Source organism: Chrysemys picta, chromosome 8, assembly GCF_011386835.1.
Source record: "Chrysemys picta bellii isolate R12L10 chromosome 8, ASM1138683v2, whole genome shotgun sequence".
Classification (NCBI taxonomy): domain Eukaryota; kingdom Metazoa; phylum Chordata; order Testudines; family Emydidae; genus Chrysemys; species Chrysemys picta.
This window is the reverse complement of record NC_088798.1, coordinates 37194226-37220895: the sequence shown is the minus strand read 5'-3', so window position 1 is coordinate 37220895 and position 26670 is coordinate 37194226. Positions and strand designations below refer to the sequence as shown.

General features: G+C 38.2%; 1 protein-coding gene across 3 annotated transcripts in view; it reads right to left on the bottom strand.

Annotated features, from left to right (window-relative positions):
- Nucleotides 1-4085: 4085 nt before the first annotated feature.
- Nucleotides 4086-26670, bottom strand: part of SNX7 (sorting nexin 7) — a 53654-nt gene continuing 31069 nt past the window's right edge. For 2 of the 3 annotated variants that reach the window (XM_024107354.3, XM_065554271.1), the window contains exons 8-9: nucleotides 11748-11900; nucleotides 4086-4482 (exon numbers count right to left, since the gene is read on the bottom strand). In XM_024107354.3, coding sequence (XP_023963122.2) covers nucleotides 4402-4482; nucleotides 11748-11900 — 234 coding nt within the window. In that variant the 3' untranslated portion in view covers nucleotides 4086-4401. Of the gene's footprint in view, nucleotides 4483-5527; nucleotides 5564-11747; nucleotides 11901-26670 lie in introns of those variants that run through there. The other variant, XM_042840616.2, reaches the window with a different exon arrangement.

The following is a 26670-nucleotide window of genomic DNA, read 5'->3' as shown; positions in this document are numbered from 1 at the left end:
GGTGTTCCCCAAAAGTCAGTCCTAGGACCAATCATATTCAACTTATTCATAAATGATCTCGAGAAAGGGGTAAAAAGTGAGGTGGCAAAGTTTGCAGATGATACTAAACTGCTCAAAATAGTTAAGACCAGATCAGACTGTGAAGAACTTCAAAAAGATCTCACAAAACTAAGTGATTGGGCAACAAAATGGCAAATGAAATTTAATGTGGATAAATTTAAAGTAATGCACATTGGGAAAAATAACCCCAACTATACATACAATATGATGGGGGCTAGTTTAGCATCAACTAATCAGGAAAAAGATTTGAGTCATCATGGATAGTTCTCTGAAGACATTCACGCAGAGTGCAGCGGCAGTCAAAAAAGCAAACAGGATGTTAGGAATCATTAAAAAAGGGATAGAGAATAAGACTGAGAATATATTATTGCCCTTATATAAATCCATGGTACGCCCACATCTTACTGCGTACAGATGTGGTCTCCTCATCTCAAAAAATATATACTGGCATTAGAAAAAGTTCAGAAAAGGGCAACTAAAATGATTAGGGGTTTGGAATGGGTCCCACATGAGGAGAGATTAAAGAGGCTAGGACTTTTCAGCTTGGAAAAGAGGAGACTAAGGGGGGATATGATAGAGGTATATAAAATCATGAGTGATGTGGAGAAAGTGAATAAGGAAAAGTTATTTACTTGTTCCCATAATACAAGAACTAGGGGCCACCAAATAAAATTAATGGGCAGCAGGTTTAAAACAAATAAAAGGAAGTTCTTCACACAGCGCACAGTCAGCTTGTGGAACTCCTTGCCTGAGAAGGTTGTGAAGGCTAGGACTATAAGAGGGCTTAAAAGAGAACTGGATAAATTCATGGAGGTTAAGTCCATTAATGGCTATTAGCCAGGATGGGTAAGGAATGGTGTCCCTAGCCTCTGTTTGTCAGAGGGTGGTTATGGACGGCAGGAGATCACTTGATCATTACCTGTTCGGTTCACTCCCTCTGGGGCACCTGGCATTGGTTACTGTGGGCAGACAGGATACTGGGCTGGATGGACCTTTGGTCTGACCCAGTACAGCCATTCTTATGTTCTTATGACTGTTCAGATTTTCAGGGTTATTTTCATTACCATAAGGCGATAAACAATTTTTTTTTAAAGTGACTACTTAGATTCTGCAGTACAATTCTGTGGCAAGGCGTGCAGAATCCCCCAAAATAGAGGGTGCAGGCTATAAGCATCTAAAAGTCTGGGGGTTTGCTCAAGCACACCCTGTGTACCTTAGAAAGATGACCCCACGCTAAATTGTTGGACTCTGTGCAAAACCAGCAGACAGCAAGGAAAATCTGAAAATGTAAGACAATAAGCCAGGGTGTTAATAGAGTAGTTGAAACATTTTGTAAGTTATAGACTAAGGAAAACAAAGACAACACAAAAGAAAGCTAAGTGTCTAGAAATAGGGCCAAACACCCAATAAGTTGTCTGAAAAATCACTTGAGAAGAATTTCAAATTATATTCAAAATAGTGTTACATCCTACAAAAATGGTAATGATATTTTAATAATGAATAGATCTTGTCTCTACTTTACAATAATGCTATTAACAAATCATAAAAACCAAATCTGCTATAAATTATTCAACTGATAAAAACACCCCATAGAATAAGCAATATATTGGTATGAAAGAGCACCATGTAACTGATGACTTTCCCATCACAATTCACAGCTTTGTTAAATATCAATAATAAAGTGAAAAGTAAATTATGAAAATATACCAAAGCCAAAATTTGTTAACATACTAAGTGTCTCTGATGTCTTTCTTGATGTACAGCTGTCAATGTCCTCTCTGTATTATGGAGGTCAGAGACAATAATAGCCACAGATCTTCAAGTTTCAGATGTAGTGGGGGAAGGGATAGCTCAGTGGTTTGAGCATTGGCCTGCTAAACCCAGGGTTCTGAGTTCAATCCTTCAGGGGGCCAGTTAGGGAATCTAGGGCAAAAATCTGTCTGGGGATTGGCCCTGCTTAGAGCAGGGGGTTGGACTAGATGACCTCCTGAGGTCTCTTCCAACCCTGAAATTTTATGATTCATCTAGGTTTGTGGCTGTGTGATGCCCAATAAAGAAACATCCTGAATCTTATTCTAACAGAACTTGCAGAATTAATTGCTGAAAACACATAAAAGGTTCTGTGCCTTCATCCATTTCTGTTAATCAGAGATCACACATCTTACCTCTCTTTTGAACTTAAATTACTGACATTCTATTTAATTTTTTGCTTTGGATCTTTCATCAGTGTTATACATGGCCAAGCTGTGTTAAAAACCTCTTTCATGAGCTGTGCTCTGACTGGCATATTGAGCACTGATGCAGTTTAGCTTTTAGGAATCCCACTATTGTGTGTGTCTGAGGTCAGACAAAGCTCATACCTTTCCCAAAAGATGCCTAAAAATGACACATTGTTGGTCTTCATAATATTTTATAAAGCGCTTCAATCAACAGCTTAAGCTTTTGACTAGGAATAATTAATCTAACGTGTGCTGCTCCACGAGGCATACCTTGAGCCAACCCAGAAACTGAAGCTGATGCAGAATGCAGCTGACCTTTTATTAGTGCTTCATATGGACAGCACATAATACTAGTGCTCCTTAGATTTCTGGAAACTCAGTTTGTCTGCAAGTTTTCAGCTGAACTCAAAGGACTTAAGAACGGGCATCCTGACAGTGGTAATCAGAGAGGTGTTTGCCCTAGAAATCCCTTAGTTGGGGCTGGGAGGAGGAGTGGGGGGAGGAAGACAAGTCTGCTGGCAGCTTATTCTCCATTAAGAGCCCTCATTTATAGTACTTACTGTCTACACCTCTTGATCACCAGAGCCTGGCATTTGTTAATCTTCCATAAAGCTAATGTTTTCCCTCAGGTATTCTTGGAGGGAGTGGGTTAAGAACTACAGGATGGGCAAATAATAGATTATAAATATACATCATGATGGGCCCTGATCTTGCAAACCCATGTGTGAGAAGTCTCACTAAGTTCATTTTGTCTGCAGGATTGGGTAACAAGGTGAACAAGTGCTATACTATTGTATGGCTAGTTCATTACATATACAGTGAGTTTTTCATTTTGTACTATATTTTTTAATATTGTAAAAGCACCTAGGGCCACAGAGAAGTGCTTAATAGACACAAATACTGAGAATGACAGATACGTAGTAAGGAAAATTGTTAGGCAGGTTTATAAACTCATCAAGTTCACTACTTAGTAAGTTTCAAGTGGATCTGAATTCTTTAAATGTTGTATTAATTTAATAGAGCATCTGTTTAACTTTTCACATTACAGTTGATGTGAATTGCTCCTCTGTACCACATAAAGCATTGTGGAATGCAATTGCGTTGTGTCAAGTACTATTTCATTGCCCTAAGATCTTATTTTTGGTGGACATCAGACAATATGTCTCAAATTAATTTGGAGTGTCAAATATCTTTTGACAAGCCATTCACACCTCTCTAGTTACTGCAAGGTCTACACAGAGTTTAGTGTCAAGACAGCTCCGACATACACTTGAAGTTCACATCTAGCTGGTATGGATTAAATTCTATATACATCAAAATCCCCAACGTATGTCTAAACCGCTCTTAATAACTAAATTCACTACTTTCACCTCTAGAAAGTCAGTCACCAGTTTTCTGAGGCTACCAGAAATCATGCCCCCCATCTATTTATCTATCTATCTATAATATATACAAATAAAAGTATTTCTAAATCAAGTAGTTTTTGATGTACTGTCAACTTGGCTCAAAACTTCCATAGAAATTCTATCCCAGCATAAGATGATAATGGAAAATTTCAGGAGAACTGATCTACATTTCGTAGAGAATTAGGGACGGTCAAAAACAGACTTGTGATAAAAGTTAGCTACCACTTCACCATGGACTGACACCAGCATAATCAATTAAAAAATAATAATGATCAACTACCTGAAAATTGTTATGTAGTTTTACGAAATGTGGGAAATTTATCTTACAAATAAAAATCAACAAAGCAAGCTAAAATGGAAAATTTAATTCTTAATGAGTAGGAAAGAGAATTAAAACCAATTTTGTATTAAACTTTTTATTAAAATTGAGTTTTTACATATTTAAAATATTTTTATCCAAATTACACAATATTTAAGAAAACAATTTTATGCAAGTGTTTGCTTATAATGTGTAAAATCATTACTGAGCAATATATAGCAATATATACCATGATCCAAAAATGTAGCTCAGGACACTAGAATACCTGAGTTTTCAATAGGCTGGTTTTCCAGATGTCACTGATTCTTACAGTTTTATTTCATAATGTATCTGATCTCATATAAAGAGCACTTCTTTGGTTGGCAGAAACTGCACTGAAGATCAATTGGAAATATATTCAAGGCTTATCTTCAGAATCTTCTCCCAAGTGAAGATCCACTGTTTGAGATGTCAGGAAGGACTCCCAGGTAGCAAGGCACTTAAAGAAAACAGATACTTATGAATAAGGAATATGGATTTTTGGTAAAACTGGTAGCTAAGGAGAAAACAGGAAAAGACCTATATCTATCTACATCTATATCTACCACAAACTGCTTCTGTGAGGAGTTACAGTGAGTAATAAATTCCTAGACAGATCAATAATATATTGTTAGCCAACATGCTGAGCTACAAATAAATACCACTCTTGGATAATGACAAGCGCACACTGCAAGCATCACAAGTGTACATATTAGCATAAGGGATGACACGGTAAGAAGTCTTCCATTAATTATGCTCTTCTTTAATCTCTCCCTTCGCATACAGGCAAAGATATCTTCCAAATAGACTGCATCAAATTAAAAGGAATGCAACATCAACTGTCGGTTATAGTTCCTTAGCAATCTCTAAGGATTCATACTTGGAGATCTAATATCCTTTCTCAGTTAAATTAAATCAAACCCATTTGTTTCTAAACACTCAAAAAGTCACAGATTTTTCTGTGTACTAAGGAACAGAATCAAAGGGAGGAGGGGAAAAATGTAGCTTTTCTAGGACAAACATATACCTCTCCTGATGGCAAAACATATTCTTAATTTTGTGAACAGTTTTTCATTTTAGAAACCAATATTATATATTAGCATCAAACTACTTTGATAAATCCTTTTTGGCTCAAGTTGATTTGTATGAATGTTTGTAGCTCAGAACACAAAGTTGCTTGGCAAACCATTTTAAATTACAGGTGAATGTTAAGATGTCAGTTCACAGAGAAAACCTATGATTAATGATTGTTGTGTGCACCGTCAGTCACCACCCAAAGCTTTCAAACTTTCCAAGTTTCTGTCACCTAGAGTGAGCCATTACAAAGGTGAAAACATTCAGTGCTGCCACTATGTTGTAGTAGCTTTATCACTTTTGATGCTTCAGGAAAACATGAAATTGTGCATGCTTTCATGAAATTTAGTTTTCTTACCCAAATATCTGTTAATACAGAAGAGTAACACACCTTAATTACTACTTCCTGTACACAATCTTTTGAAGAAGAATCTGCAAAACTGATATTAAATAAGTCTTCTGAACATCTATAGAGGAAAGCATTTATCATATTAAATACCGAACAGCACGCTCCATCTATTCAAGCTTAATATTAATTCCAATTGCTCTGAAAATGGTATTGTTCCTTGTGTGAAAAACTAAGCTATTTAAGCTATAATATTTTACTATACCTGAATAAAATAAAATACACAGCATTCATCATTGCTTAGCAGAAGTGAAAAGGTTGATAGGTGAAGTTACAGCTTTTGTCTTATCTGACATATTTATAGGAAAAACCTTCAAAATTTAGCCATGAAATCTCTCTTTATTAATAGTGATAGATGTGTCATTGTCACAAAAGCCCTGGATTCCATGATTTTCAGGATTGTTTTTTTTCTTCTAAAGTGACCAAGTCTTGGTATTCCTGGATACCTGCAAGCAAGTAGGTGGGATGGTGAAAAGGTCACAAGGAATCTCAACAGAAAATCCCAAAGGCCGGGACACAGGGAAGCACAGGAGGACAAAGCAGGGGGATGGATGAATGACAACACAAAGGACCAGGATCGTGGATTCATGAAAAATGAAGGAAACCTGGTCTCAAAAGAATGACATTGTAAGATATAAAGGGTTAGTATCGAAATGCCCAAGAGAGCAACAAAAGAAAATATTTAGAAGCCTTATTCTGTATGGATCCTTGGTTACTACAGAACATGTCAGTGACTCTATGGTTTGTATTTATTCACAAGGTGGCTTAGACATCCCTTGTGCTAGAGACCCCCTGTGTACAGCGTCCCTCTGACCCTTTTTTGATCATTCCCTGCTGACAAAGTCCCTTACTGATTCCCACTTTCTCTGCGGCAAGCAGTAACCCTGTATTTCCATTCTGGAGATAGGCACCTCAATTTCAAAGGAGGGAGGGGAATGAAACCGTTAGATAGGATTCATGTGAAGAGCGGCATTTCTGTGTTGAATGACTAGACTGGGGAAGGTTACTTTGAGATGGCGAAAGAGTGCTGAATACGAGGAGAGAAGCAGCAGAAACAGTGCTAAAGGGGAGCAGTTGGTGCCAGTTGATTTATGGGTGGAAATTAAGTTTGGTTTTGACATTCTGTGTAAAGTCCCTAATAAATGGAGTTGTTATAGATTCTCTCTCTCTCTCTCATGTACAATATCACAGCAGCTGAGAATATCTGAGATACTTGAGTTGGAGGCTTCCTCTTGGTGTAAAATGACCAGGGGGTGGCTACTTGCCGGGTGCTTTCCAGTGATGAGCCTAGATTCTGGGATTTGTTTCCCCACCATGGTTCACCAGTGCCAAGACTGGCTTATCTTCATGGAATGTTGCAAGGCACATCTATTTTCCTAAACTTTTTCTGGGGACTGAGAGGGGTGCTCAGTCAGGATGTGTGCTGAATGCTATTTACTGAAGTCTTTTTTGATACTAGATCACTGCTTTTTGAATTGTTTTAGATTTTGCCCATGTGACTAAAGACTTCACAGTACATACATCTGAGTAACTTCAATAAAAAATAGCAGCGTTGGTTGGAAGATAAAAGTGACATCGTATTACCACTGCAAACTGAGACAAAACAGGTTTTTAAACTAATTCACACTACATTTGCTCTTTTTTTTTTACAGAACCAGTCCACTGAAGTCTTTTCAAGCAAAGATGTAAAGATCTTTTAGTTATGTATATTTATTCTCATTTATGTAACAAAAATTCATTTCCCAAAATATAGGAATTACTGTGGCTCATTTTGTTGTCAGACATCACTGTGGTGCTACAGCTGACAAGATTTATAATTAACCAACACAAAACTAGGTCTCTATGCCTTAGGCTCATGCTTTTTATACTGTGAAACATGAACTACATAAAATCACATTACTTTAAAAATATGTACTTTAGCCATTCTTCTAGACTTATTTTATTTAGTTCTTCTGGTAGAGAGAAAAAGGAGATTTCTAAATAAAGGATCATCAACAGGTTTCAACCAGGAAGACAGAAAAAAAATGTTAATAGGAAATTTAATTTGTACTTATAAGGCTTGTCATTTCGAATGCAATTAGTCATAAAACTACTGTATATCACACCAAAAAGCTAAATATGCAAAAATGAAGTAACAAGATCTTAAGTAACGCTACTTTATTTAAAGCTAAAATTAATGTGTATTTCATTAGAGCACTGAGTTATATATTTATATTGAATTATTTTTAGCAACAACACTGAAAAGGTCTCCATACCGCACAGTTGGATGTCTAATTCATGATAATATATAAAAATAGAATGCACAATAATAATGGCAGGAGCAGCATGAAGTATTTAAAGATGCATAATTGTTTTCATTCCCATTCCCCCTATTTTCAGTGGCTAATGACATTCTTAAAAAAATCATTTTGGGGGGGTGATGTTTTCTAGGCTGAGTTTCTATTTCTTTTTATAGAGGATTGAGCATGTACAGTTCAGCAGTTCCTGAGCACAAAAAAGAGTGAGGGAGACAGAGGGGTAGGAAAAAGCCACTTCCTATTATAAACAAAAGAGCTTTGCTTTTAATTCCTGTAGCTGAAATGACTGGAGGTTGGAAGGTGAAATCTGGCATCCAAATTGCCCTCTTACAGGAGAGTATCCTGTCTTCTGGAGGAAAACAGATTTTGATTTAACCAAGTTTGGAAAGTAAAAAAAAAAAAAAAAAAAAATCACACACAAAGCATTTGTTAAGCTTATAAAGTGGACCGCCTAAGGTAGGAGTTGAAGCATGTGCATGTGCAGCTAACATAGCTATGCAAGGATATGACCAACCAAATGTGTCAATATGAAGACATTCAGGGTGCACTACAAATCATTTTGCAAAGGTTTTTCCTAGGAAGAGAAGGTTGAATAAAGTTTTGGAGTTGGAGAGAAGTTACTTTGTTAGGTATGTGGCTTTTTTGGCCCATTTTTGCATGTGTTTGACTGTACAGCACATTGGGTTGTGGACAGAAACTTTTTTATAAATTTGAATCAATAAATAAGAGATTAGCACAGAACATTATTTAAATTCTCCGAGAACAGCAAGCAATGTTAGTACTGGTAAGGATCTCACTATCCTATCAAAGATAAACTAGCTCTGCTTCTGACTAATCTGCAAAGGCTGAACAGGATTACAGTAGTTTGACACATGAAAAAAGTAAAATTAGAAGCTATCTTTTAAAAGAAAGGCTCATTCGTGCAGAAGGAAAAATATTTTTCTCAGTGCCAAAATTAATTAAATATCACTTTTCATTGTACATTATGAAAGGAATTCTACCTCCACTCAATGGAGTGTCCAACACACACTGGAAAACACAAGCTCTGGGACATACAGTCATTTGGTTCCACAAATTTTTCTGGCCTTCAGATTTTGTTGCAAAGCCCAGCCATTTTACTCAGGCTTTTCCAGAAGAAATGGGTTACCAAGGCTCTTTTTCTTTTGCTGGCAGAAGAGAGTGGCAGTTTTGTTAATGTGTTTTTAATTTTGTTGGTACTAGAAGAGATTGTGAGAAAAAGCATGTGAGGAAAACAAATAGGAGTAACCGCAGTCATTCTTTGAAGCCAGAGTTCAGTACTTCCAGTTATCTGCTTTGCTTTCACTAAATTGTATCATGTTATCTTTGAATTTTAGATGTATTAATAACATAAAATAAAATGTTGTATAGTGACTTTTTTTGTATCTTGTTTTATTTTACTAAATATATTTTTTTTCCAGTATGGCTGTGAAGAACTTTTGTACAGAATGAGAAAATATTTAACTGACACTTCAATCAGCCATAATCAGTTCTAAGCTATAGGTGACTTGCCCAGCTGTAAACTCCACCTTTTGGACACAAAAACAACTTTATGTTTCCAGTATTTTGCAACTGGTCTGCAATCTAATACATGATACCTAGTTGGCTCCTGTGCTCAAGTCAATGGAGATACATATGGGTGCGAGAAATCTGCCTGCATCACTCCAAATGCAGGATCAGGGCTCTGTCCACTGATCCCACCTATATAAATTCCTTAAAAGAAAAACTGATTTGTTACAATTCAGGAATAAAACTACTGTAATAAAAGATTTTTTTAAATATCTGTTAGTTTCAATATCTCCATCAAATGGAGAAAAATCTCTCTACATTAGACCAGCCATTTTAGTGATGAAAATGTTTAAGTAGTTTACATTTTGTAATTACGTATAATGATCTGAGTATTTCACTGCACCACACTTTTTCTTTAGTCAGGACAAACCAACACTCCACAACTAGTAACAACAAAAAAGTGCCAAATGTCAAAAGATTTTGCACTCTTCACTTCAATCATATACTAGACGCCTGTAAGGGTAATTTTATTGTTAAGTTCTTTGTTGGTTTCTGGCATTAGAAATACCCAGTTCTGACTTTCCTGTTTTTGATGAAAGAACTAGGTTCAATGTTTTGAGGACCTGGATGCTGATTGGATTTGGACTTGCTATAAATGTTGTATATAATCCCCACCCGCACCCCCATCCATCTCACTAAATAAATTCTTTCAGGCATTATAATGAGGCAGAAAAGGGTACACAAACCATTTCAAAAAAATAATTTGCAGGTCACCAACAGTGGTGCATTCCTAGGACATCTTCATGGGAAAGGAAAAGTGGCTTACAGATTCCTGTATGCCCGAGATATCCACATGCTCCTCATCGCACCCAAACTTCTCAAACAAATCAAAAAATTTCTGTATAAAAAGAGTGTTGTAAGAAATTACCTAAAAACGCCCTAATTGTTCAGCTGTATCAGTTTGATAGTACTTGATACAGACAGTTTTGTAAAGGCCTCTGATATTTAAATTAAAGTCCTAATTAAACTAAGACCATTTCTTTTCATGAAAGAGAACCCAGTGACTGTATCTGTGTCTCAATTTATCTACCAGTTAACAAGATATTCCTTCATGGTTAACATTTGTACATATTCTTGATGTAGTCAGAAGTAACTAGGTGACTGAAAAAGAAGAGGATACCAAAAAACTTTAATGTCTGATTTCAGCAAATACTTTGATCTTAATATGTAACAGCAGATCGTCAATGTCCATGCCTCCCACGGATAATATGTTAATTACGTGGACCTGATTATCATGAGTTCTGTCTTTTCAATTACATTCCATTGCAATGATTTGTAAAATCAGGACACAATCATCCATTCAGAGTAAGCCACAAAAAGCTCAGAAAAAGGAGATTGCAAAGTATCAAAATTGTATTAATAAAGGAAACAAATTATTTCTTTCCCAATTAACAAATAGTTTATTGGGCTGCGGTACATTTTTCAAAGTAAAGAGAAGCTTTTAAACAAAAAACAAACCAAAAAAAAGATGAAAAAAGCACACAAATATCTAGCCTACCAGGTTTCTTACAAAATGTGCACTGAGAACAATACCATTTTTGATCATGAAGAAGCTTCGCAGAACACTCCGCAAACCTTGTCAAATGTTTTCTAGTTCTCCTTATAAATAAGTATATACACTCTCTTTAATCAGAAAGTGTATATACTTGTCAAAGGAGGTCATAACAAAGAAGATTAGAAACCATATTTGCTGATAAAAGTCTTGGGATGACACTGTTTGCTTTCTTTCTAGATGAAGGGAGACTTCAGTTATGTAAAGTACCAATGTAGTACACCATTATATAAAGGACACAGCTTAAGTAGACTTAATTTTTTTAAAGTATGTAGTGTATTCTCCCAGTAATTTCCCCAAAATTTTATCCTCACTATTTTTTGTTGATTTTGTTGCTTGTTTGCAATTTGAAGGATATAAGAGATCTTTCCTAGTTCATAAAGTACTGGGAATACAGTTAATTTGTAAAGATGAAAGAAAAACAATTAGTTTTCTTTTATACAAAATCATTTACATGAGTGAGTGTTTTCAGGGAAGCATCCTCATGCAGCCCCAGTAAAAGGTTTTCCCAACTGAAACACTATAGCTCACATTGAACAGAAAAAAAATATATGTTCAAATTTTTGTGCTTAGTAAAACAAGACTGCCCTCTGTTGATGATGAACTTAGGATCAGCATGCTTGGGCTCAAGTAAAATAGATACCGTGTATACTGGCCAATTAAACACCAATTTGACAAAATATTGAATTTGAACTTAACACGTTCAAATGAGGATACAGACAATTATTTTTAAAAACAATGCACTGACTTCCAAGAGGAATTGAAATAAATAAGAAGTTATAAAAATAAAACAAAAAGGTGTGTTTTACCTGTTCATAATAGTGGATATTATTTTCGGCCACATTAAGAAATGCTGTTTTCATATCATGTTGCATGTTTTGTTTCCATCTATCCCAGTCAGCTTTCAGAGCATTATTGGCACATTCCACTTTATCTTCAAGATTTCCAATCTCTTCTGTAAGCTAAATAAAAATATTAAATAGTTAAAGTTCTTTAGAGACAGTCATTATTTAAAATGTGCTTGAAACCTGGTGGTCATAGTATAGAAAGCTGAACAGAATACAAGACCATAGCATAATATTAAACTCAGGGTGAAGAAAGTCCTGTGCTTCATTGTTAATCTTGGATTTTATACAAACCAAGTACCTCAATACAACTTCTAAACTACGACTATGACACAAAATCAAGACAAGAATTAAACTGTTACCAAAAATAATCTTGTCAATTGCAAAGTTAGTCTTTGGTACCACATTATTTGCACTTAAGAATAGAAATGGATTTCCTCCCTGCCAAAAATAAATAAATAAATAAATACATACATACAAAATACAAAACTACACCCAACACTACACCTCTGCGGGATGCAGAATGCAATTATCCAAACTGGAATTTGGCCAGGCCATCTGAGAAAACTGTGCTGGGGTCTTTAATGTTTTCGCACAATTGTGATCTCTATTTTCTCTGGAAGGCAATTCAGAAGGAAGGAAATGTAACTTTTATGCAGGAACTTTCCACTTTCATGTATTGCACCTTACAATCTGACTGAGGAACTAATAAGTGCGGGAGAAAAAAAAAATTAAAACAAAGGTCTTTGCTGCAGGCTAACTTTTCATTTCTGCAGAAGCCTTCTCAGGGAGCCTGGATCTGCAGCCTTCAGGCTGGGGAGCAGACAGTTTCTTCTAATTACTATAGATGCCAAAACTGAGTGTTGAGCCTGGTGAAATATGAGACATTTAATGGGATAAGGTCTTCTACCTAATAAGCCATCTAGCCCTTCCAATAACTGCTCTTACCTTTGTACCTATTGCAATTTCTGAATCAAGCATGATGAATCTGGCTGGCAGCAAATATGGTAACAGATAAATTTACAGTCATGGAGCAAATTACTATTCTGGGATTGCACAATGACCATTGGTAATATACACTCTTTTCTGAAGTAAGGATTTTTTGTTGGTGGTGGTTTGTTTTGTTTAAGAGATTAGGTGCAAGTTCTTATCTTGATAGAATTTTTTTCTGCTGATTCTTCAATGAGTGAAGTGACAAGAATGAGAAAACTGAATACAAGTAACAGGAACTTATTGAAGAAAAACAAATATACAAGTTATCCCAGTAGACCCCAATGAGCCAATGTTCTATATTTAGCAGGAGCACAGATGAAGATGAGCTCTATAGTGGCTTAGCTGCAATTCTGCAAGATTGAAACTCAGCTGTGCTCTAAGGACCTGGGAAAGTCAGGCAGAAATATTGCCAGTAATGCAGCTGGTAGTTTCAGCCAGTACTGGGGGAAACTCCACCTCCTTCTGTTCCCTTCATGAGGCAGACCCCATTTATCAGACATCCTGTGTCTCAAACACTCTGCCCTGTTCTCAGGTCAAGAGCTCCATTGGTGTAAAGTTGAATAATTCCCCTGAAGCTAAGAAGCTCAAAGGGCAAAAGCTCTTGTTAATCTGAACCTCCAAAAGTTTGCAATAACCATTGAGGCCTTTAGATAATTAGGGTTCAACTGTAATTTAACATGCACAGCATGTGTATGAATCAAAATTCAGACCACACCACAGAGTATGGAGAGCTTGAGGTGTGCACCCACTACTCTAAACAAGCCATGAAGGACACTGTTCTGATATAAGTGGTGCCTGTGGCACAGCATACTTCTTTAGAACCTCAGTAAGTGACCCTGTTTGAAACCCTCACAGACCAAGAGACTGCATCTGCCATCCTAAGACTCTGTGCTATGTCTGTGGGTGCAAGTAGCACATGAAAATCCCTTGCTGTAAGAAAAATACTGCCTCTGTAACCAAGTGGAGACAACCTGAATTAGTCAAGCAGCCCACTACCTGGAACATTTCCATTATACAAGACTATGTGGAAATTTCTCTTTGCTTCCCATATATTTTCAGCATGCACTTCACCAGTTCTTTATGATACAAATGGTTGGGCACATTATGAGGCTGCACCATCAATGCTCTCATGATTTCGCCTCTTGCTTCAACCATCTCAAATAATCAGTAACAACAAGATGATCTGTGAGGCAATGCCATAAAGAGGACATCTAGAGCTATTGTATCAATAGTCATGGACATGATTCTACAGACCAATCAATCCATCATTTTGCTGGGAATACAGCACACTCCCTATCATCATCTGGAATCTATCAAGTTCTGTCTCAGAGACCAGACCATCAAAACAGGTCCTTCTTCCTGATGGATAGGAGCCCCCCCAGGACCAAACTGTAGAACATAAAGGTTGGTATGTGTATACAAGTATAATCCTCACCTTTCTGACCTCCAATCTCAACTCAAGAGTAGATCCACAGTGGGGCAAGCTATAGGAGTAGAACCATATCGCCACTTATAGCAGCCATAAACTCCTGGAAGGAACATCTTCTGAAAGGATATTGACATCACTAAGCCTTACCAGCCATTTCCCCTTGCACAGCACCTTTAATCACCTCCTTTCCCCATTCCAATATTTATACTTGAGATAAATGTACTTAATTAGATCCAGTCTCTATGCTGGAGATTGGATCCTCCTCCCCAGGCTCCTCTTGGTTCATGACTCACTAAATACCCAGCTAACACCAATACATAAATAATATTTCTACAGGACTGAACATCCACCCTGTTCAAATAATGAACAGCAGTAATTCTATACACCATCAGCAGCATGACACAAAACACAAGACCACAGTCAGTTAATAGCCTTGCTTCCAAAACTTCAATATGTGGTGAAGCTCAAGGAACCAAAATTACTCTCTTGGCCACACCCTGTATGATCTAATTGTGTTTTTCAAAAACACTAAAGCAGACTTCCTTAGAAATTAAAATGTAGGTAGAATGCCAAACCCCTTACACCCCCCTTTTTTTTCCTCTTCAAAATACCACGTATTTTTAATTGGTGGTTGCATTACGGGAAGACAGTTGAATGAACTGGGCACCATACATGAAAAATGAATTTTCTATCTCATAAATAGGCTGGGCAGAACTCAGTTAATTTTTTATTTGTTTGTTTGTAATTTCAAGAGATAATATCTATTTTTATTTTTATGCATTTTTTATTTGTATCTATTTTAATTTTCTCAGTTATATGAAATTATGGGTTTTAAGCTTTTTTTTATTTTTATCAGTCTGAATTTTCACAGTTGAAAGAGATGTCAGACAGTAACTGTTTAATGACAGCAGAAGCTGTATGTAGTGATCTCAAAACGTAAAGCCACAAATCAGGGAATGCAGAACTGCAGCTTCATCTCCAGTCCTAGGCATCACAGAACAGACTGGTCCAAACCCATTGTCCCACAGACATCAGCTGGAGTTTTGTTGGTGGAAGATAGAGGCTGTTTATCACACATTGTTCTGAGACATCCTGGTTTCACTGAGGCTGCACTGGGATTGGTGGCACAAATCAGCAAATCTTTAGTCTTTACAATCAGGATTGGTAATAGGAGTGTGCTGGGGGATGTTACTGTAGGGTACAAAATAGGGTGCTGAGAGGCCACCCCACTACTGAGTGGCTCTGGCCCAGGGATGGCAGATGGCTCCCTGCACTCCCAAGCCAGTGAATGAGTGTGGCTGCGACCGCAGGGCAGCATGAGGCTCCATATGTGGCCAAGGGGCCTGAGGTACCACATCCCTGTGGGAGGCTGCAGTAGTCCTGGCTGGGCAGAGCAGAGACCCCCCAGCCACAGGGAGGCCAATCCACTGCTGAATGGTTCCAGCCCAGGGGTGGTGGATGGTCCCTTCAACTCCCAGCTGGTGAGTGAGTGAATGGGGCCATGACAGTAGCGTTGCAAGGGGCTTCCTGCCCAGCCGAGGCCCCAGGATACCACATCCCTGCAGGCACTAGGTGTATGTGTGGGGGGGGAACTGCACTCGCCAACTCTATTAATGAGCATTTTTTTTCCCATCAATTTGTGTGTGTCAGTTGAAAACATGGTTTACTGACAACTAACAATTTAAATAAAATCCTTCCAAAACTACTAGTTTTAGGTGCAGCAGCTTAGGCTGTCCTGGCTATCTGTGGCTGATGACATACCTTTACTTGTGTGGCACTTTCTAGGAATGTTGAATATTCTTGCAGTAATGCATATGCAGTCTTCACTTCAAATAAAAGGCGTGTTCTTAAATCAAGTTTGCTAACTTGCATTAACTTCATAGCAGTGAAGACACAGAAATTCAACTTTTAACTCGGGTTAGTAACTCAAGGTCAACCCCAGGCCACTACTAGGCTTTAACTTGAGCTGCTAACCCAAGTTAAAAAGCAGAGTTGCCATATCTTCACTGGTATTTTAACCCGAGCCAGCTAAACACTGGCTAAGAACACACTCTTTTTTTGCAGCGAGGACCTACCCTTAGGGCTATATTCTGCCTCCAGATATGCAGCATACACATCTTCCAGTGAAGTCCATGGGAGAGTCGGAGCCGCAAGTGTGTCAAAGCCAGAATTTAGACCTTAAGGCAGTATGTTCCATTTGATCATTTTGACTACGAAGCTTAGAATCTATTTGAAACATACCAGAAAATAAACCAAGAACCACCACTCACTTTAGCAGACAAATTCTGAAGCCAAACAAGCCAGCCATGACAGTAGAAACCAGGGAATAAAGGCCTGGTCTCTAAACAGTAACGTGAACACAGTATGGTACCGATCTACAAGATACTTTCTTACTGTTATAATTTATCCTCACAATAAAACTTGGCTATGCACATATTTTGTTTTGCCAGTCTTACTGAAGCAAGTAGTTTGATAGCTTAAGTCTCTTACAGAGTGATCCCAGCAGAAAACCATAGAGTTAAACAGACATTGCATGATTCACCAAGAACTCATATTCCAGACTATGGCCAGGGGAGAAAGTTAGTTCACTGTACAAAGCAATGGTTACTCCCAACAACAAAGTCTTTATTTGAACTACAAGTTTCCACAGCAAAACCACTCAACACACTGAAGAATACATAATACACACTGAGCTAACCCAATTATAAACACACAATATAGCTTTCTTCTGACCCAGCATTTCTCAAAAAAAAATCATTTATTTCATTCAAGAGTTGCATGAATTTCTACTTAGCTTTAAGGGTAGCACGTGAATTAGAGAAAATGGTTTATGTTGCATACTAATATTAAACCCTTCCAGCCTAGTATTAAAGTAAAATATACAGCCCAAATACAATAAAGGGAATGTCAGGGAGTTATAAAGCCTGTGGTACTAGTTCAAATCCAGACCTGAACAGTAGAACGACAAAGCTATCATTTAATGGTTATCTGATGGTCTAGGCAAAGTAAATTTCTGGTGTCAGTTCAGGCCAATCTAACACCTCACCAAGTAACAAGGTATACTAATTAGCACATTTGTTAGCAATTCCAGGAAAGAGGCCAGGAATTACATAGGTACGAAGACTGAGGTCATCTCTCCAGAACAAGGCTGTGTTACATTAGAGGGCATGATAGGGACAACTGCCAACATCTGTAAATTCTACAAATAAAACTAGGATTCTGGAGGACACCAAGTTCCCAACCGACAGCGGGGTTACATGCTCTCTCTTGTGAATTAGAGGTTTTTTAAAATAATGCAAGTCTTAAAATTTTAGGCCCTGGAAGCTAAACATATTTTTCAGACTGTTCCTAAAGCTCTGTTCTCCTACCAGAACAGAACACCCACTGAATTCTGTATTTTGTTGCAATGCAATGTTGCATGAATGTGTTTTTTCATCATGCAATGAAAAAATTCAAAACACCAGCATAGGTACATGTAGTGCAACTGAGCACAGGATGGGACACAGCCATATTATGCTATTCCTGTAGGGTTCCTCGTTCCCTCTGCTCAATCTTGTCCCAACAGGTTTAACATTTTTCTATCCCTACTTCCTCATCCGGTCAAGCGTGGTGGCACGCGCCTGTAATCCAAGCTATTGGGGAGGCTCAGGCTGGTGATCACTTAGGGGTTCTGGGCTGCAGTACCCTATGTTGAACGGGTGTCCGGTGCCACTGACATTCTGGCCAGCGGATGGCTGAAGGACTGGCTAGAACACCACAAATGATGTGTTGTGATTGGCGCCCTCTCTGTGGGGGCTGATGGACCAGGTGATCAAGGTGACTTCCTCATCTAATGCCTCAATTCCACCTCTTACTGAAAGATGGAACTAAAACTGTTGTGGCTGGTAACTGCCTATTTGCCAGTGGAACACAGAAGCCAACTTTTACACGGTAAATAAGCACCCCAACTTTCACAATAAGCCAAAAATCAAGTTAATCCCATTTCAAAACAAGGCCAAAACAAGCCAATCCCTAAGAACCCCAACACTCGATGTGACTAGATTCCCCCATTGTGAAGTCTGGGACTGCGGTGGACCCGGTGTGCACCCCTGACTCTCTCCCCTGCTTGCTGCCAGGAGCCGATAAAAAGAAAAGAAGCCAAAAACTAGCTTACAAGCCAATTAAACAAGCCTGATTTCTGCATTTTTTTCACGGGTTTGGCATGTCTGCAGTGGAACCTTGCAGATGTACTGCCAGGATAGGAGGAGAGGAAGCTTTCAGATGATTAGAAGCACCCAAAATAGTGTGTACTAGTGGCCAGAGGGGAGCAGAGCACCAAAAAAGAGTTTCCCATTTGCAGTTACTATTTAGAGGTATCTGGAAAAGAAGCCAAAAACCTAGGACTATTCTGGTCCAAATGGAACTGCTGTTAATTAAGTATGTGGGGGGAGGGTTGAATTGCAAATGCTATGATCGGTCTGTGATTGGCACCTTGTGACAATTACTAAATTATCTTTTTAAAACAAAATTCTAGTGGTTGTTCCTACACTTTACAGCTACTGAAAAAAAACAACATAGTTCTCTTAAAATAGATTCATGAGTGTTAAACAAAAAAGTGATTTGTTTCTTTTTCTACATAACTAAATGAAATACTTCAGAACAAATCAGAGTTTCACCAGAAAACCAAATATTAAGGAATGAAAGATTAAAATGGTTCGAGTTCAGTTTAAATTAGTCAAGCCCTTTAAATTACACGAAAGCATATGTATAGCTGAATCAAATACACAGTAATAAACTGAAGCAAATACAGACATTATACAACAAAGTAAAAAACTGAAGTGAGAGAATGATGGAACACTTAAAACAATTCACTTACCACAATTAAATTTAATTATAAAAAAGACTAATGTACTTCCTAAAAATGATTTTCTGCAAAGTTGAATTAAAAAATGTAAAAATTACTGGTATATCTATAAAAAAAATGAAAAGAAAAGAACAGGCATTTCAAGAGTTCTCTAAACATACATATAAGACCCCAAACCTACCAATATTTATGCACTGAAGTAGTAAACCTAACAGGGGTACTCATGTACTCAAGGACCTGATCCTGAAAACACTTACACACATGCTTAACTTTACTCACAGGAGCGATCAATGAGACTCAGAATGAGATTGCTTAAAAACACATCCATAAGAATCAGGGCTTTAAATAACAGACATAATGTATAGCTATGACACTCACTTTTTCCCCTCAGTGACTACTGCAAGAGATTTCTGGGGGAGAAGTGGAGGGTGAGAGGAGAGTATTATTTGTCATATTGCAAGATTAGAAAGAGGTGTGAGAGTATAAAATGAAAATCATAATTTATCAAATTAAAAACAAAATCTAATGCAAATACAAAGACAGCACAATAGATTTACAAAAACTAAACAAACCCAAATTATCAGTGCTAAAACTGCTAAAATTAGTGTTCCTACAGCAAGGTTCACAGGCATACTACACATATGAAACAGTTTTCTCCCCCTTTTCGTATGCACATGATTTATTATATTATTGTTTGTATATTTAACTATATGGCCACAAAATAAGACAGACATATGCATTTTAGGGAACACTGTATGAACCATAGCTTTCACATGTCATGGGTGAAATCCTGGACCCATGACTTAATTTGAACTGTATGTCCTTAAATGTTGCATTCATAGTTTTGCTGTCAATTTCCTTATTTTAAAAAAAAAAAAAAAAAAAAAAAAGGAAACCTCCCACAATATTGCCTGTGGCGAACATTAGCATTTAAATTGTCCCAATTAATTACCTCAGTGGAGCTGAATAGGGTAGAGGTATGTTCATGCCTTTGCCACTGCTATTTGGCCGAAGACAATATTTTGTAAAGCTCTGTTTGGAAAACAGCAGCACAGGATCACGTTGTGATACCTGAATCTCTGTAGCAGAATGGCAGAAAATTAATACTTTTAAAATGAAAGCTTAGAATCTGCAAAATATTGTAAAATACAGCAAAAGTTAGAAGGGGCCCAATACTGAAAGAGCTCTGATTTCCCCCTTATTTCCCACCTCAAAACCAAGCATGCAGAGTTAACTACTAAATAACTTAAACTTGGGATAGGTGATGGATTGCTATGTTCTCTACAAGCTACAATTCATTAATCACGAACTGACATATAAGGAAGTATACGAGAGCAATACCTTTTTTCTACCTTATGAAACTTTGATTTCAATATATTGTACCATGTTTGGCAACGTGTGGCACTAAAATCTAGTTTCTGAAGGAGGAATAATCCACTTGACAAAAGCATTGCAAGAGATGGGACTATCCCTCAAAAATAAATAAATAATATGATGTTTCTGGTTTAAAAGATATTTTGAAGATGCTGAAGCAGTTGCTAAAGCAAAAGGGATGAGGACAAGATGAAGCTGGTCTAAACCAGTTACTGATGATCATGAAGATACCACAGAACCAATCAACCAATAAACAAACAAAAGGAGGGAGCTGGAGTGCAACAATCTGAATCTCACACATTACAGAGGAAAAGAAATTGGCAACAAAATCCAAATGGCTACTGTTGAAAGATATAAAAAGTTGAGCCTAGAAATCCTGTAGGGCCCAGCTACCTTTAGTATATTACCATAAATGGGAAACAAAACATTCTATGGTAACTCTGTATTCTAAGCTAAGGAACACAGAAAGTGAACAGAAGTAGCCACCAGAATATTTCTGCTTTAAAAGCATTGTCTTTTAAATGAGTTATCTTAAGGATTACGTGCATTTTTAGCTTTACAATTTATTCATTTATGGAAGTTTAATATGTTTAGCAACAGAGACAGAGATCTTTATTCTGAGTATTGAACGAAATATAGATGCTTGAAAATTAGGCCTTAGGAATCTAGAACATTTACTGGCTAATTAAAGAAATGCAATAAATACAATACTTTACCTGTAGTACTTTTAATAAATATATTTACATAACACTCTAAAATCAAATAGTATAAGACTCCATAACATAAGTGATAAAATTAAGAAGCTATGATTATTTCAGTGGAACTGGTCAAAAACATCTGATGCACTTCCTCGGCTGGCTTTGCAACATCACTGAGAGGTCTGTCATCTGACTTGATGCTTTCTAGCCTCTTTAGATTTTAGGCCATGTCTTTTTGGCATCAGCCCATCAGTGGGATATAAACCACAGAATACTGGCAGCAAGAACTAATTCATTTGTTCCAACAAGATTTATAACTGCAATTTCAGCATTTTAGATTTATTTTCCAGATTTTTTTTAAACAGTTATCTCACAATAAACCTTGTGTTAAATCCCACACTTAAGCTGAATTCAGTTCTCTCTTGTATGAAAACACAGCCAGGGCAGCAATATTCTACACTATTGGCTTTCTTCAGCTATATGTCGAATCACATATTGTTATGCAGAGAGACAGGGTAAATACAATGACCTTGTGTTCTTGATTTACTCAAACAGAAAACCTTAATGTCATGAAGTTCACTTTGTGACTCAAACCTATTTGAATGAAATCAGAAAGCCTCAGCAGTAACAGCTGTATTGACCTCAAAATATTTTGTACCCTTTATAATCTCCCATTTCTTAAACCATTCAGTGACAAAGAACAATTTAACAACTCATCTACAGATTTTGCACTAGCCTTTTATCAGCACTAATGGCAGTTTGTGATTCGACATCTATGGCAGAAATGCTTTTCAAATTGGATTAGAGTTCATGCCACTCATTGTCAACAGAATTTTTGACCACTAGATTGCACTGACAAGTTCAATCTGACATCTGAGTGGAGATCATCAAAAGCTATATAAGATCTGCTTAAAAATAAATTTTAAAAACCATACAAAATAGAGCCAAGCTCAGTGGTGGATATTAATTATAATGAAAGCACCAGAGTAAGGAGCCTTCTCAATCATAAGCTTCTGCTTTCAGGCACTTCTTTTTAACCCAAAAAAATTAAAAATCCTTTTATGCTGAAGTCACTGTTGTTAAAAACTTCAGCATATTTTTTAAACATAATAAAAGTCTTAACCATTTAAAATTCATCTGAATATGAAAAATGTTTCATATATTTTACAAAAAGAAAACCGTTCAAAAAAGTGCTATGCCTCAAGTATGCTAAATCAGTTTCATTTTAAAACTTCAAACTTGTCATTGACTTAGTTTTCATTGAGAACACACTTCCTAAGACAGATGGTTTGTTTTGTTTATAAGTAAGACTATGTAGTGGGGCAGACTGCCCCACTCCCTGAGAGTGTGGGCTGCAGCAGGCCAGTGCGCCTGCACAGACAGGCAGCCAATCAGAGAAGGCTTAGTGGGAGCCAATCAGGGCCCAGATTGGAGACCGCCAATCAGGGCCCGGCTCAGCCCTATAAAAAGACTGCTCAGGAAGGAAGCAATCAGTCTGTCCCAGAGCCTTTGACAGGGGAAGGTCTGTCTCCAGAGCAAGGAGACACTCACTGTGGACAGCGCAGTGCTGGCCAGGCTCGGGGAGCAGAAAGGAGCTCTAGCCTGAGGCCTGGAAGGCTGCAGGCCCTGAAGGGAAGGGCCTAGTGGGTGCAAGGGGCCATAGGGGAAGCGGCCCAGGGAAGCGGACAGACGAGGGGAGAGAAGGAGGACAGCGAGGCTGCTGCCAGAAGGTCTCTGGGCCGGGACCCAGAGTAGAGGACGGGCCTGGGTACCCCCCTTGCAGTACACCCAGCCATCGGCTGTAGGGAGTGGCCATCATAGACTATGCCAGATCCCTGACAAGAGGGATTAGATTTTGGGGTGCGTGGTTGGACATGGTGGCTGGGGCGCAGAGAGACTGTTGATCAACCCCTCCCCCGGAAGGGGGTGAGGATGGACTAAGGGCACTGCCGGAGGGCAGTGGCTCGAAGACGACGCCGCAAGTTGGGAGCAACGTGGGCTCAGATGCCAACCAAGGGTGAGACAACGGGCGGGACACCACCAAGAGAGGGCGCTCCACTGGACTGAGCTAATTCCCGTAAGTCACCAGCAAGAGGTGCCAGGTGGGGAGTCCCAACCCCGTTACAGGCTAAGATTTAGTCATGGATATTTTTAGCAAAAGTCATGGACAGGTCACGGGCAATAAACAAAAATTCACAGCCAGTGACCTGTCCATGACTTACTATATAAATACGCCTGACTAAAACTTAGCAGCTCCTAGGGTCTGGGGTGCTGCTGCTCTGGGGTGCCCTAGGACACCGCTGCTGGGGGCTGACTGCCTCAAGCCACCCCTGCTGACTGCTGCTTGGGTGCTCCCCGGGACCACTGCTCAGGTGCTTCTCCCATGCCAGCCGCCTGAGCAGCGGCTGGTGCGGCTGCCCCTGGGTCCGTTGCTCGGGCCCACCCCGGGGCCAGCTGCCCCAGGCTGTCCGAGCAGGAGTCAGGGTGGCTGTCATGGGGCACCCGAACAGCTGGCCCCGGGATCAGCTGCACCGGCTTTTGCAGCTGTGAAAGTCACGGAGGCTGTGGAAAATCACGGAATCCCTGACTTCCACGACCTCTGTGACAGAATTGCAGTTTTATTTATAAGGGTCCAGCCCAAGCCCAAATGGCTACACCACAATTTTACAGCCCAAGCCCTGTGAGCCCAAGTCAGCTGAAACAGGCCAGAGCGGGTGTTTTATTGCAATGTAGACATACCCATACTGTACCATTGAAGTCAGTGGGAATATTACTGTTGACTTTACTGAGAACAAAATCAAGCCCTGTGTGTGTAATTTTTCTGTGAAAGGAAATTCAGTGGAAAAAACATTTATATAAATCCTGAAATGTGGTAAGTGCTCAACAGATAATATTGGATCCCTGACTCAAGAAGATTCACTTTAAATAGAAAAAGGATGGGAGAAAAGCGATGCTACTAAAAGCAAAACTGGCTGAGTAGTAAAGGTTAGCACACATCTTGTTCATTTTACTACTATGCTTATTTATTACAGAATGGGTGGGCACAAAACATATATACACCTTATCAGGAAGTACAAAGTTTTGGTTCTCACAGTACTCATTACTTGGTGAAGTTGCATGTATATTACAGTAGAACCTCGGAGTTATGAATGGCTCAGGAATGGTGGTTGTTTGTAACTCTGAACAAAACTTTATGGTTGCTGTTTCAAAAGTTTATAGCTTAACATTGACTTAATACAGCTCTGAAACTTTACTATGCAGAAAAAAAATGCAGCTTTTTTTTTAGTAGTTTACATTTAACACAGAACTGTACTTGCGAGGTCTTTTTGGTTTTTTTTTTTTTTTGTCTCTGCTGCTGCCTGATTGTGTACTTCCGGTTCCAAATGAGGTGTGTGGTTGACTAGTCAGCTCATAACTCTGAGGTTCTACTATATATGTCCTAAATTAAATAACTTACATTATGGCTCATGCTATTACACATGATCTTAGCTAAGGAAAAGGACCTAGTTATGATTGTTTCAAGAATCAGAATATTGAATATTTTCATTTGTACACAGAAATTCAACAATAATGTTCTATTAATACCTCTGGTATTGGCATGTTACTGCTATTATTTTAGTTTGACTGTAGGGTCAACAAAACAACAGTGCACCAATTTTTGCAGTCAAGACTACCTTGACAACAAGAAAAAGATGTTTAAGCTCTAATTAAGGAAAGTTCTTGGAAATACAATTGCCACTCAATTAGATAACATGGAATTTCAAGATCAGATTAGATCTGACAAACATCTGTGCTAAAGCTATAAAAATTGCAAAGCAGAAATAAGATCTCAGCAACATGATCTTCTTATTTCTCTCTCCTTTCAGAAGATTCAAAGAAAGAATCAGAGGCCTGAACGTTGATTAATCACACTGCTCGAGGCATTTATCTGAATTAAAATTAGGAAACAAATAGAGGAAAAGAACAGGCTGTACAGAGGATTATCTTGAAAGATTTATTTTAAACAGAATAGATATGATCACTACTATGATGCAACATATTAACTACAAAAAATTACCCCAGTATAATAAATATTGTGACAAGGAAAATCTTTCCTTTTTATTTATAAATAGCTCTAATGCTCACAAATTCAACAAAATTGAGTTTCTTGGGCTACAAGTACCATTTTAGTATGTTAGAACACTGCATCAGGCTTTAAGAAAAATACAATCTTGAAAGAAAAAATTGCATGTGTGGCTAGCCAAAGCAGCATGAATTTATGTATGGATATACCAATTGTTCTTAAACACAGAAAATACAATAAGCATTTGAGCATAACGCTGAGTAGTATGACATTTGTGAAACTAAGTGAGAAACCACTTTCTAACAGCTTTAATTACTCATTACTGTAAAAAAAAAAAAGTGGCATTTAAAAATTATTTACATTTTAAATATTCTATTTTAGGATTTTGCACAGCTGTTCATCAAATTTTAAATATCAGCTGTTTCTCCTAACTGCTAGAGCAAGTTAGTAACTGGCTTGTGATCCTTTGAATGGGCATACACATTGCCAACATTACAAATGGCATCCATTTGGCTGAAAATTGGGCATTTGTTCAGAAATAAAATTTTAATTAAACTTTTTTAAAAAATTGCATCTGGGAATTTATTTGCATGACAGCTAATTATATAAGCTCCTACAACAGGGTTTGGGGGGGGGGGGAAGGTGCAGTTTTACTTTTCCCCCCCCCACTTTTGAATATGGTTCTTTGCTCACCTCTTCCCTTTTGCATACTGTTTTTCCTTTGTACTTCCTACTGGCAGTTCCATAGAGCAATTTAGTAAGGAATTGAAATTTCATACAGCTTATAAAGAGGCAGACAATATTTCTGTGCAAGAAGGATATAAGTATTTAGGCCCCAATTCAGGACGTTGACTGTCTCACTGACTTCAAGATGTGTATTGACTTCAAAGGCACAATTCATATATATGAATAGCTTTAAATACATAAGTACCAGAATTGGTTGGAAACATGCCAAAGATTTAATTGACAATGCATCAAAATCTAAACATTTTGCAGTGTTGGTTCAATTTTGACTAAGATACAATGTATCTCAGGCAGGTTTCTGTTAGATCACCTGCCCAGCTCCTGAGCAGCTTGGGCTTTCAGGCTCCCACCGCCTCAGACTAATAGGTAACCAAGAACCTGGAAGCCCTGGCTCCTAAGTTCCCATTTCCTCGGCAGCCCAGGCTCACAGATCTTCCAAGATCCATGGCTCTGAAGCCACCTGCTAGGTGGACTGGTTAGAGGCTGGGCACCCAGGGCTTCCCACCATTCACTTTCACAAAGAATTTCTAAAAAGCGGGGGGGGGGCGCAAATCAGAATGAAACCAAATTTCAAAATAGTGAAGTCTTCCACAAAATGAACTTAGCTTTCGCTATACAGCTCTAATAAACACCGTCCTAAACTTAGGCCTGAAGACCTGATCCAAAGTTCACTAAACCAGCAAGTCTTTCCATTTACTTTAATGATCTTGGACCAGGCTCTTAAATCAGCAGCGCCTCTAGTT